Below are 13,647 nucleotides of genomic sequence, written 5' to 3' on the forward strand. Positions count from 1 at the left end.
AAAAAAAGGTAGTTTTGAGAAGTATCCACCAGGAACTGGAAATGAATTAAAACAATGGTGCATTTGTACTGCTAATCCAATCAGCAATGGGCTTATAAGAACACGAGGATGAAATTCTTGCGTCAGAAATTGGCCTGCTGATGTGTCATTTCCACTGGGAAATAAACCAGGAAAAGTAAACTAAGGATGAAGTTCAAATTTGCTGAAAGTGACGTAAGGTCAGCTTGGTTGGGATACACCCCTACCCCCACCAATCCCTCCCCCAACCCCCAAACACACCACCCATCCACACCCAACACTCACACACACAGCGTGTTTGCTGCTACCATTGCTACATTGAATAACAATCATAACTGAAAATGTATCAACATCCAAATGAGAAACAAGAGGCCTAACGCGAGCTCCAACCAACAGATTATCTTTCATGCACGTGATATCGATGACTCTTAGTTACACCAGAGGCACTAAACTTAGCGAGATGAATCACTCAGCGCTTCGCGTGAAGCCGCCGCGCGAGCAGCTCTCGCCCGGAAATAGTATGCGCCCTCAAGCGGCCAGACAGTTACGGCAGCAGAGGAAATGGCTTGGTGTTCTGCTGTAAACTGCAAAAACTCGCGCAAAAAAGGATGGACATTGTTCCGATTTCCCAAAGATGAAGACAGGTAAGCGTTTCATAATTTTGTTTAATGAAGTATCGTGTTGATATGGACATTTATGTCGTTATTACATTCGTTAGTCAGAGCTTTGTTTAGCCGAGTGTGCAAAGTGAAAGTAGTTTTCAGCAAAACCGAAAGTAGAGCCGTGAAAGGTATCCGTGACGTTTTGTGATTGTGACTTTGGGTCTGGGACAGACAACATTAGAGCGGCATCAATACTGAACCCAAAATGAGGCACTGTTTTAGTGATTAGAACCATAGTGATGCATTGATATAATTATGCAACACTGAATGTGTTGCTATGGTTGTAGTGTAGTGGTTATGGTAGACTGCTCAGCTAGCAGTCATAGTAATAGTAATCACTACTTGCAGTAGACGCCAGTCAAATCTTTCTAGTAATCAGTAATCACTCAGTTTAGCAGGAATGGCAGTAATAGTAGAAGCAGTTGCAGGAGCAGCAGCAACAGCAGCAGTAGTAGCAACACCAGCTTTGTCATCATCATCATCATCTTCATCATCATCAGTAGTAGTTGTTGTTGTCGTGGTAGTAGTAGGATGAAGAGAACAACTGAGGATGAAATGATACCAGTTTCTATAAATTGAAAACTGAATGAAAATAAATATTGAAATGCTATATTGCTTTTTTTGTACAGATGCAAAAAGTGGGTTCAGAACACCAGGCGAGCTGATCTACAGGGAAAAACCAGCGAGTACCTGTACACTAACTGCAAACTTTGCTCTGAACATTTTGGTTTTCCAAGCAGCACACTGACAGTACAGGATGAAAACGTTCTCTTTTACATGAGTGGTTATATAGCCCAAAAACTCAGAAGTGGAAATAAAGTATGTCCACAATGTAAACAGGTGCTAGTTGGGTCTCTGCAAGGAACCCAAAAGGAGACTTTCCTGAAGAAAAAAACAGTTCTCTGGGCTTCAGGATGGACAGGGACTGGTAGTACCTAGTGCAGCTCTCACAGAAGCAGTTGAACAGCTGGAAGTTATGTTCGAAAAATCCGCAGAACAACTTTTGCACAGGGACAGAGTCAGGGCGCGTATTGTCATTCGCCTCCGAAAACACATTGAACATATTTCTCTGCTTTGTCCAAGTGGACTCTGTGACCTCAAAGACTATGTTTTGCAGCTTTTCGTCAACATCAGGTTACATTTTTTGCTGAAAGACAATAACAGAAAGTTTGCGTCTTCAAGTGGCAGGCAAAACAGAAAACTGCTCAAGCTGTGTCATATCTGAATCTTCCTTAGGGCATTGACTTGCAAAATTACTGACTTTTACAAATATACTGCCTTAACATTATAAAATTTTAGTAAGTGATCTCAGAAAGGTTGAAATCAGGTATCTGAAGCAAAGTTCCTGTGGTAGTTGGTGCTATTTGTCGTGTCGGCTGTTGGTTCAAGGAGAAAGGCGAAAGTTTACGGCTGGATATGACACCTTTGTTTTCGTCTGTGTGGATCCCGACACCAACTGGGTGGGTAATTTCGATAATTTAATAGTAAGTCTCTCTCTCTCTCTCTCTCTTTGCTGTATCTCTTTTAAAACCTATGGAGAATCTGCAAAATTATGTCGATAACCCACGTATTTATTTTGGGGGACATGCCGCAGACAGTCAACATACGCACATGCTTTTTCTGTGTTGCTTCTCCTTTGCGCCTGGCTGCTATCTACTGTCTGGGGGAAGGGAGAGGGTGGTGAGGGACGCGGCGCGCCGCGAGCGAGCGAGGCTTCAGTTTTGCACATAGGGGAAAGAAGGGAGTGTGCCCTCTCCCTCCTTCTACACTCTCTGGTTACACATACGTTGCTCTGAAATCTATATAACAGTATTTTTCCTAGTTTGGAATGTTCATGATTCTCTCCATGTCTCTCCAAACTCGCAACACCTTTAATGGTCTGTTAATTAATAGTGTTTCGATACAGTGTCTACACTGGTATCTATGTTATGTAAAGTATAACAAAAAAGAATGTTTGCAGTGGTTTCTGTCTTTTTTTTTTCTGCTGAATGTACACATGGATGAATCCTGTTTCACTTTCTTTTCTCCAAAGGCAAGTCCGTACAAACATGTAATTCAGATCTTGGGAGCAAAAGCCTTGATCAAAGCTCTTTCGTTGTGACGATATGATTCCATTCGATCAAAACCACATTTTTCGCTCCCACATCTAAAGTATTACACAATTATTTACCTACATTTAACTTTTTAAACAGAAGAGTATGACGTATTGTCTGTATTTTACGTCATTACCTAAGCTTTACGTTACCACTGATGCTGCCACAGATGACATTTGACATTGGCATCGTTCATGGTCCAGTTCATATCAGGACTGACCTCAGGTATAAAAATATAAACAATGTCACATCTATGAAAAACACAAAAACATTATTTTTTAAATGACAAAACACAGTCCAGGACACATGGTGCTGACCGTTAATTAAGCTCCTTGAGGCAGGTCAGCCCGTCCGTTTAATCATCATCCCCAGATTACAAGGAATCATTAAGAAGATATATAAAAAAAAATAATAAAAAAAAAAAACACAACCCAAAAACACCAAAGCAAAGAAATAATGCATGAAAACGATGCATTTTTCTGTATGTCTCTGTTTCCGTTCGTGCTTGTCACCCCCTTTTTCGCTCTCTCTCCCTCTCAGGAAAGCACACAGACAGACAGACAGACATACACACACACACACACACACACACATGTACGCGCACGCACGCACACACACACACACACACACACACACACACACACCACGCCACGCACTTCCCTCCACACACACCTTTCAATGGTCTGTTCCCGTTTCTGGAGGGACCAGTCTCCAGGTGTCTCAGCAAGGTCCTTGCTCCACCCCGATTTCGGGCTGGCCAGGTGCCTTGACACAACATGATGCTGCTTTTAACGTGTGGACTTCGGAATGAGAAAGTCACAGTGACCCTTCAGATCAGTGTAGTTTTTACTTGATTGTTGGTTTGTTGTACACTTCTGATCCCTCTGTCGCGCTATTTCTCTGTGTCCGTTTGTCACACACACACACACACACACACACACAGGCATGCACGCGCACATTCACACACACACACACACACACACACAGAAAGGTGACAAAATGGCGGAGACTACCAGCAACTGAACCTGACTGTGGCAAACGTTGGTGTAAATCAACAACAAAAAAAAAAAAAGAGAACAAGAAGCTTCAGTGCCCGTGTGGCGACTACATCAACACGCGCTGTCGGCGGGCAACTGGAATCAAGTGGCAGCGGTTTGAAAACCCAAACTCAAGACAGTAAACTGCCCGATTCGAGGTTACCTTCAACGACCGACCTCCCCACGGCAAAAGAGATAAAAGAGACGCCTTTGATCCAGGCAGACCTAAACATAGAGTCTACTTTACTGGATTTGAGGCAGACGGTGACAGCTCTCTGCAACCGTATTTCGTCCCTAGAAAAGACTGTGGATGCTCAAAACGATTTGCTAGGACGATGGACGAAGACAACTGTTTCTATGGTTTCCAGTGAAACACAAACGGAATCCAGCCCCAAGACAAAAATCACCTACGCTGAAGCAGCAAAACGTTCCGGATCAAGTCCAGCAAAACAAAAGAAACCAGAAAAAACAACAACGAAATGCGACAAGCCCATTAACACCACTGGGGAAAAAGGAAACACCAAAGCAGCAAAGCTCCAGAACGATGACGTCAAACCAGTCCCTGACAAGACCTCGTCAAATTACGTCAAAGAAAAAGCAGACTTATACGAAACGTTCCAATTCGAAGACAGAGGAACAAGAGGACCTTCCAAAAGTGCTGATCCTACAAGATTCAGTAATGAATGGAGTACAAGAAAAAAGACTTGGAAGATCATACTGCTTTCAGGCTTCGAAACAAAGGACCCACACCTTACATGAGACACAGAAATCCCTACAAGAGTTTTCTTCACCCCCAGAAAAAACGGACCTTGTTGTAATTCACTGCGGTGTCAACGACTGAAAGTGAACGAACCTGCAGAGCTGTACAAATCATTCGTTTCCACAATAAAAGAAACTGCGCAGAAACATACTCAAACAAAATTTGTCATAAGCAAAGTCACACCAGTAAAATAAAAAAAAACAAAAAAACAGAAATCAGAAGACAGCTGTTTAACGCTATCGTCAGCTCCGACCTGTACGATGTGGCCAACATTTCATTTGTAGAAAATGATAACTTCAAACCGCATCATCTTCGGGACGGCGTCCATCTGAATCAGAGGGGATCCAGTCTACTGGCAGTCAACGTAGGGCGACACGTCCGAGATCTCCTTTTTTACTGACACCATTTTACAAGCTGCCGACATATCAATTCCAAAATACAATTCACTTAAATCAAGCAAGCATTCTGGAAATATTTTGTGGACAGCAGCCTGTGAAGCAGCAGTAGATAATAAAAAAAATCTAAATTTATAACTTGTCTGAACAACAAATCACCAGAGAATCTTATTGAAAAGAAAAAGGCAAACCATCATAGCAACATGGTCATTGCACAGGCAAAAAGACAATATTGGTCTTCCTTCTGTAATAGGGAGATTTCTGATCATAAAGATACTAAAAAGGTATGGAAAAAATTTAGTGAAATGAAAGAAGGTGTAAATTTGCCATCTTGTCCTATTAAGATAAAAGACATAGATTTTCCATCCAATGTAGAAAAGGCTGAAACATTTGTAGAAATGTTCTCAGAGTCTATGCGATTGGAAGGTCTCTCACATAACAACAGAAAACACAGAACTGAAGAGGAGAGCAAAAATGATTATATAGATCCAAGTCCTGATAACAGTCAGTACATCAATGCTCCACTCACGCTCAACGAGGTTAAAGAAGCATTAGTATCCCTCCCTAAAAAGAAAACATCTGTAGGACTTGATGCAGTCTCAAATGAGATGCTGAGACATTTACCCGAAAATTTTGTTGTTTTATTGTTTGAGATTTTTCAAAAGTGCTGGATTGATGGTTTAATGCCAGCACAATGAAAACAGTCTATTGTGATACCAGTTCATAAACAAGGAAAACGCAAAACAGATAAGAGCAGCTACAGGTCAATTGCACTAACATCGCATACTGGTAAACTAATGGAAAGAATAATCTTGAGAAGGCTGATGTACCAGTGTCATAAAAAATAAGATTATCCCAATTAACTAAGCAGGCTTTCAGAGAGGTAGATCTGCAATTGATAATTTGGTAAAACTTACAACACATGTAAAACAACAATTCGCTAGAAGGAAAAACGTTCTTGCAACTTTTTTTTATGTGAAGAAAGCCTACGATCAAGTTTGGCATGCAAAGTTACTCTTTAAACTGAAATCTGTAGGCTTTTCAGGACATATCTATGATTATATCAAAGATTTCCTGAGTGAAAGAAGTATACAGGTATGGGTCGGGAATACGTACTCGAATCCTAAGACACTTCACATGGGATTACCCCAAGGTTCTGTTATTGCCCCTGTTCTATTTAATATCTTGTTGAACGACTTACCCAAACACTTATCAAAAGATGTGATCCTAGTGCAATATGCAGATGATATATGTATGTGGATGAATGTAACTATGAAACGGAATACATCCAAAAGGGCTTTAAACTATATCAAGAAAATATACCAAAGAGAAATAGATAGATTAAATAGATATACTGCTGATAATGGTCTTACATTATCATCAGAAAAAACACACATTATGCTTTTTAAGAATGGTACAAACCCAGAAGAGCTACCAACATTTAAGATTGAAAATGAGACAATTCAGTATAAAGATACTGTTAAGTTTTTAGGATTGATACTTACTTCAAAACTTACTTGGAATAGCCATATTGAATATATAATAATAAAAGCAAGAAAATCTTTAAACTTACTCAAAATTGTGAGTAAACAGTACTGGGGACGTACAGATACATTCACATGCATACACAGGCGCGAACACACGCACACGGGCGCATGCAAGCACGCACACACATATATGAGATAGGTTACTGGTACATGTGCGTTATGTATGTGTGTGTGTGTGTGTGTGTGTGTGTGCGCGCGTGCGAGCGTAAACTTGTGTGTGTGTATGTGTGTGTGTGTGTGTGTGTACGTGTGTGTGTGTCTGTGCATGTGCATGTGTGTGTGTGTGCACGTTTGTGTAACTATTATACGCGTATATATGGGTGTGCAGAAATTGGTTGAACATTATTTCATTTGCTTTCCGCTGTGTGAATCAGTTTGATCATATTGTTTGTTTGTGCCGGTTTGTACATCTCTCTCCTTTTTTTCCTCTCTTCTTTTCTTTTCCTTTTTTAAGCATAAGTTGTGTAGAGTATATGGATCATTCTGCACACTTTGTCACCTCCTTGAAACCTGAAAAACATACCTACACACACAGGTACACGAGCACACGCCATCACACACACACACACACACACACACCACGCCGCGTACAACTGTCCACACATACCTCTGAATCCACTGTTCCTGTTCCTGGGGGGCCATGGCGAGGAGGTCGTGCAGTATATTTTCCCACTCGGCCATGTCCCTTGACACACAGTGACACTGTTTTCAGGTCAGGTTTGTGGAATGAGAATAGAGTAGTGTTCTATGGGAGCAGTTTTTGTTATTTTTTGTGGAAATCTCTCTCCCTCACTGTCTGTCTATGTCTCTGTCTCTCTCTGTCTCTCTTTCTCTGTCTCTTAATCCATACAAACACTTTATCAAAGACACACAGACAAACACACGCGCGCACACACACATACGCACACACACTTTTATACAAACATGCACACATACACACACATAATAGAGATGTGACCAAGCGCGCTATGCTTGCTCCAACACTATTCACGCACAAGCTACAGCAGACGACATTTTCCCTCCTAACCCGCGCACAGAATGTGTGACGTCACTCCGCTTACATCATTTTGTCCTCGCCAGACAGCCTACTCAAGGCTCGGCCAGTGTCGCATCGCGGTACGTCATTGGCTGAATGGAAACTTGTGTTTCTGTTCCACCGTAATTAATTAATAACTCTTTTATCAGATCAGTAAACTACAAGTATTATATACTGGCTGAATCGTCGCAATTCCATCTTTAAGTCTATTCCATTTATGTTTGCCTACGTTAAAATAATTTAACACAGTTTGTAATTTTCAGCGACGAGCTCGTTAAAACTGACGCTGTTCAGGTGACTTTAAGATTATAAATTCATCTTAAATAACCAACACTTCATTTTATGCTCATTATAAAGTAGGTGTTGAGCTCTTTCTTTTGCAACTTATCCGACGTAAATCGGTTCAGGAATCATTTAGAAATATGTCACTGAACACCTTGTAACCAGCACAGTTCTCATCGGATTTGGGCTGATTAGTGACGATCTGCTTGCAGCACACGTGACGGCCTTTGCGGTCCGCTTAACCTGCATAAATTGGCACAGTGAGTGAAAAGTGGTCATTTCATACCTGGTCAGTCATCTGACCAGAGCCTGCTCCCTCTCTCTCTCTCTTGCTGTGTCGCGAGCAGTGTGAGTGTGTCGTGTGTGTTCTCACAACGGCTAACACCTTGCTACGTATTGCTGTAAGTACTAGTGTGTAGAATGTGTTAATTTGTAAATTGTATTATTCGACACAGTACTTGTGTTCATTTGAGTATGTTCAGTTATTGCTTTGACATGTTAGTCATAGCTCGGCTATGATTGATCTAAATAATTGCCATGTCGTCATATGCTTGGAGCAGTGTTCCATTTGATTCTTCATAACGTCACAGTCAGTGACGTCTCTGGACACTAATAGTTTGTTCCAGAATGTTCTCCATTTCCATTCATTCTCCTGCCCGGGATGGGCGTAGAGGAGACATGAGGGATGATTCCATAGTCAGACGACGCCATCCGGTTCTATCTTCTGCCTGTCGTATCAGCGTAGCGCTATCCATATTGGTCCATTCCTTGATGTTGTCCATCCAGCATTTGGCTTGCCTCCCTCTTCGCCTATCACCCTCTAGCGTTCCCTGTAGAACTGTCTTTTGCAGTGAATTGTGGCGTGTCACATGCCCGAACCATGACAGCTTCCTCCTTTTGACCACTGCTAAGAGTGGTTCCAGTGGACCCACTAGCATAGTTATTTGGCTCTTGACAAAGTCATTGGTCTTTCTGTCCTTCCATGAGATTCCAAGCAGTCGTCTGAAGCATTTTGTCTCAAACGTCTGGACTTTCCTAGTAGTCTCTGCTGTTAAAGTCCAACTTTCACATCCATACAGCAGTATGGATAGCACCAGGGATCGGTACAGTTTGATCTTTGTTGGAAAGCTGATCTCTCTGCTCTTCCAAATCTTGCTGAGCTTAGCCATTGCTGATGTTGCGATCGCTATCCTAATCTTTATTTCAGTTGTTGAGCGACCGTCGTTTGTGAGGGTGGAGCCGAGATATTTGAAAGCATCCACTTCTTCAAGTTGTTGTCCGTTCATGAAGATTTGAGCTTGGGTGTTGGTTGGTTCTAGTGAGTGCATAAAGTTCATTCACCACTTAATGGTTAAGCCATGATGGTTCTTCACTTACTATCTGGTCTATCAGTTTGCCAGTATCATATCTAAGCCACTGATTCTCTATCTTGTTTGTTATTCAGGTATTATCTTTCATCCTAATATCAGTTGTACTACGACAGTGTGCTCAGTACTCTAAGATGTGTGTAGTATTCTGTTGTGGTGATTACAAGATAGTGTTTGATTAATATCAGTTATTGGTTAAAACCACCTGATATGTATCAGTCTGTTAATTGTAATTTAGTTTGTCATGCTCTCTCCTATACGGCTTACTCCCATATAGTGCAACATGACAAACTGATTCATTTGAGTCACTTTCACACAGTATAAGCTTTACCTAATCTATACTGTCAGTGTACTTTCACCAAGTCAGCATCGCTTCAATCACTTTAACTGCGCTATTTAAATGTATTAGAAATGTCATCTGATGTCAGCGTTTGGTCTTCACACATATGCATTATGTTGTTGCGTATCCCAAACCCGAGTGATAGTCTTTTCATGTATATATGTGCTTTACTATTCACTTGTGCCGACATGTTGTGCTTATGACATTTGTTTGTGTCATTCCAGGCAGTGTCTTCTTCTCTTAGTTCTTCTCTTTTCTTTTTATCTTCTCTTTCTTATGTTTTCTTCTTAGATTTCTTTTCTTATGTTCTTTTAACTATTGTAAATAAAACAATAGAAAAAAAAACCCATTTGTGACTGGCCTCTATATGTTCCTGGCCTGTGCATGGACCTTGTCTATCCTTTCATTCAATCAATCATATTTTGTCTTTTGTGCCGTACCCTTGAATAACCACTCGGTACACGGCCACACACACACACACACACACACACACACATGCACGCGCACACAGACACACACATGCACACACACTCATACATACACACTCGGGCGCAAACACACACACACACACACACACACACACACACACACACACAAACGGACACAATGATAGGCAGACAGACAAACACACACACACACCTCCCTTCCCCCGTCTCCCTCCCCATCTCCCTCATACCTCTCCCCCTCTCAACGACACACGTACACGTTCATGACGGCAATGATCTTACTGCACTCGCATGGCGCGTGTACATGAATGTAATTGCTGTTTTGTGTTGTATAGATCACAGAGAGGCGGAAAGATGGGAGTTGGGGGAAGATATCAAGTGTTGAGACTCTGAATGTGAATCATAAAATCGGAATAAAATACATATTGACAAATCGATTACAAATGAACAATGCATCTAACAAGCTGTGTCCACTGTAGTTTTTAATGTCAGTAACAAAAACATTTCATAAGATGATTTAAAGTAACAAATACTGTTTTAATTTCCACTATTATTTGACAATGAGGTCCACAGTATCCCTCCTGAGTAAACAAGGCTGGCTTTTTACAGGAGAGTGAGGTGTGTGTGTGTGTGTGTGTGTGTGTGTGTGTGTGTGTGTGTGTGTGAGCTTGCGTGTGTGTTTCCACAGGCGGATATAGGTGTGAATTAAATCAACATTACATATTCCACACCATTGTGATACAAATATCTGCACAATCTGACTGAAATGTGTACTTCATTGTAAAATGTATTATTTTCATGAGCCACTATGTTTCGAAGTAACCACTATTTGTGTGCTCAGTATGTAAGGGTCGTAGAAGGCATATGCATGCGTGCGTGCGTGCGTGATTGATTGTGTGTGGGATGTGGGGGTGGGGTAGGAGGTAGGGCATTAGTATGTGTTTGTGGAGGACAAATGTCCGTGTGATGAAGACACACGTGTGGATAACATCTTTTGATTGATAGTGCTTAACTCTCTCCATACGAAGGGCGAAAGAGACGACGTTAACAGCGTTTCACCCCAATTACAACCATCAAAATATAACAAGCGGAAGGCTCTTACACTGAAGAGGTGAATGTTGACAAAGAATACCACAATTCTGACGACGGAAGCTAAAGATTGGGTCATAGAGACACCCACTGGACATCCGAGGGGTCTGTGTAGAGGAGAAGAGAGGACTGGCCGTACTGAGTGAGTTAAATGTAACTTTTTCAACGTAGAGGAGAAGAGAGGACTGGCCGTACTGAGTGAGTTAAATGTAACTTTTTCAACGTAGAGGAGAAGAGAGGACTGGCCGTACTGAGTGAGTTAAATGTAACTTTTTCAACGTTGGCATGGACAGTGTGACAGGCTGGGCCATAAACAAATAAAATAGTGTCCATATAAGTGCCCATATCAATCAATAGCAAATATTACCTTCCAGAATTTCCGTGCCAGAAAGAAACTTTTACAATGCCACAAATGCAGTCGGAACAAGATAACGGCAAGGGATAAGTGATCTCTGTGCTGAAACAAGATAACGTCAAGGGATAAATGATCTCTGTGCTAAAACACGATAATGGCAAGGGATAAGTGATCTCTGCTAAAACAAGATAACGGCAAGGGATAAGTGATCTCTGTGCTGAAACAAAATAACGGCAAGGGATAAGTGATCTCTGTGCTAACTGGGACACCTGTCCTCAAAGAAACATCCGACAGCCCTAAAACAGTCTCAGGCCTATGGTGGTCAGTGGTGTCTCACCTGTCTTTTCAGAATTCACCTCTGCTGTTGCGCGTCACCAAAGAAACCAAAGAAAGAACGAGGCACGTTAAGGATGAGGGGGGTTTGAGGCTGAATGTGTGTGTGTGTGTGTGTGTGTGTGTGTGTGTGTGTGTTTGATGAGTGCGTGTATGTACGCGTGTATGTGAGTCTTTGAGAGTGTGTGTGTGTGTGCGTGCGTGCGTGCGTGCGTGCGTGCGTGCGTGCGTGCGTGTGTGTGTGCACGAGCGCGTATGCTTGTGTGCCTGCGACTACAATTATGTGTGCACGTGTAAGTGTGAAAATGCGTGCGTGCGTGCGTGCGTGCGTGCGTTTTTGTGGGAGGGCGTGTGTGAAGAGGGTGGGAGGGCGTGTGTGTGTATGTGTGTGCGTGTGTGAGTAGAGGGTGTGTGTGTGATTGTGCGCACATCCTCACATACCCAGTGACTTCCTCCTCCACCTCCCGATGCACGGCGGGTGGACACCTGAGGGGAGTGGACAGCCTGTGGACGGTCAGCCCGCCGGGTGGGTTGCTCAAGGCTGAGGTCCCCGCTGACCACAGACGCAGGGAGAAGACCTGAGCACGAAGACTGCTGACCAGGTTGGTGAATTCTCTGCCCCTGCAATAAGGCGAATTGAAACACGCTGAACGGTTGTAAAACAATGGCATTTTTTGGATGTGTGTGTGTGTGTGTGTGTGTGTGCGTAGTGGCCTTTTTTTTTTTTTTTAATTCAGTGACATCACTATTTTCATAGTTTTCTTTCCATGTGTTTCATATTATATGTCTTTCTGCATACGTTGTCAACTTCGTTTTGAAGCATCTGCGCAGTAGCCTAAAGTCATGGAAAAGATGGAAAAGTGTTTTTACGCCCAAAATGTGTTTGTCGCTTTTCCTATGGTTTATTGAAGCTCATGATGAAGACAGGAACATGTTAAAACTTTGAGCTGAATAATGATCGTAAAAGAACGAAATGCCGATCAACGTGGACTGGTTTAGCTGGGTGGAATAGTTTGGTGTCCAGCTCACAATGGTTTGACAAACTCTCATTTCAAATGGGGAATGAAAGCATGATTTGGATCGACAGGCATGTATATAGTCCCCCTCCCTCCCCATCACCTGCATTTTCGGTTCCGTTCTAGCAGTTTGAAATCAGCAGGAATCACCCGTGAGCCACGAAGGCTTCACCTCTTGCTCTTGAACGAATGTTGATCTCTGTTACAGCTATTTTGCACGTTCTGAAACTTACCGTGATTCCTTTGTCCAATAAAGGAACAGCAGTGGCTCAATTAGGGAACAGCGTTTTTATACTGAGCTATTCAAAGGTACTCTTCAATTCTGTGAAAAAAATCTAATAATATCGGCACACATAATATTATTTACACCTATATAACTTACATTACATGCATCAGTATCGATCCCTCAATTGTGTGTTTTTTGTTGTTGTTGTTTGTTTTGTTTTTTTACAATAATCTGGTTAATTGCAAGGAAATGCAGTTCTCCCAAGTTATCATGCCCAATGTAGGTGTCATTCCCCTAATCTCTCTTGTCTCAATATTTGCTTTTTGTTTATTTCAATGTTTTGTTCTGTAATGAAAGTGTGTTGACGTATTAACCCATGTCATAATGACATTAAACTGTCAAAGCCTCTCTCTCTCTCTCTCTCTCTCTCTCTCTCTCTCTCTCTCTCGCTTTCTCTCTCCAATAGGCCATGCTTAAAACCTTAATACTTGAATAAAAAAAAGTTTTAAGTTCTGAGTTCTCTCACACACGACCACGCACACACCCATACACACACTCACACACATGCACGCAAACACACACACACACACACACACGCACATACACACACACGCACACACACGCATATATACGCACGCACGGATG

The 13,647-nt window shown here is 42.0% G+C and overlaps 1 protein-coding gene across 4 annotated transcripts in view; it reads right to left on the reverse strand.

Moving 5' to 3' along the window:
- Positions 1-13,647, reverse strand: part of LOC143296440 (uncharacterized) — a 64,088-nt gene that overhangs the window by 12,862 nt on the left and 37,579 nt on the right. For 3 of the 4 annotated variants that reach the window (XM_076608375.1, XM_076608400.1, XM_076608382.1), the window contains 3 exons: positions 12,202-12,381; positions 7,120-7,197; positions 3,446-3,538 (listed from right to left, as the gene is read on the reverse strand). In XM_076608375.1, coding sequence (XP_076464490.1) covers positions 3,446-3,538; positions 7,120-7,197; positions 12,202-12,381 — 351 coding nt within the window. The remainder of the gene's footprint in view (positions 1-3,445; positions 3,539-7,119; positions 7,198-12,201; positions 12,382-13,647) is intronic. The other variant, XM_076608391.1, reaches the window with a different exon arrangement.

This window comes from Babylonia areolata, chromosome 2 (assembly GCF_041734735.1).
Source record: "Babylonia areolata isolate BAREFJ2019XMU chromosome 2, ASM4173473v1, whole genome shotgun sequence".
Taxonomy (NCBI): Eukaryota; Metazoa; Mollusca; class Gastropoda; order Neogastropoda; family Buccinidae; genus Babylonia; species Babylonia areolata.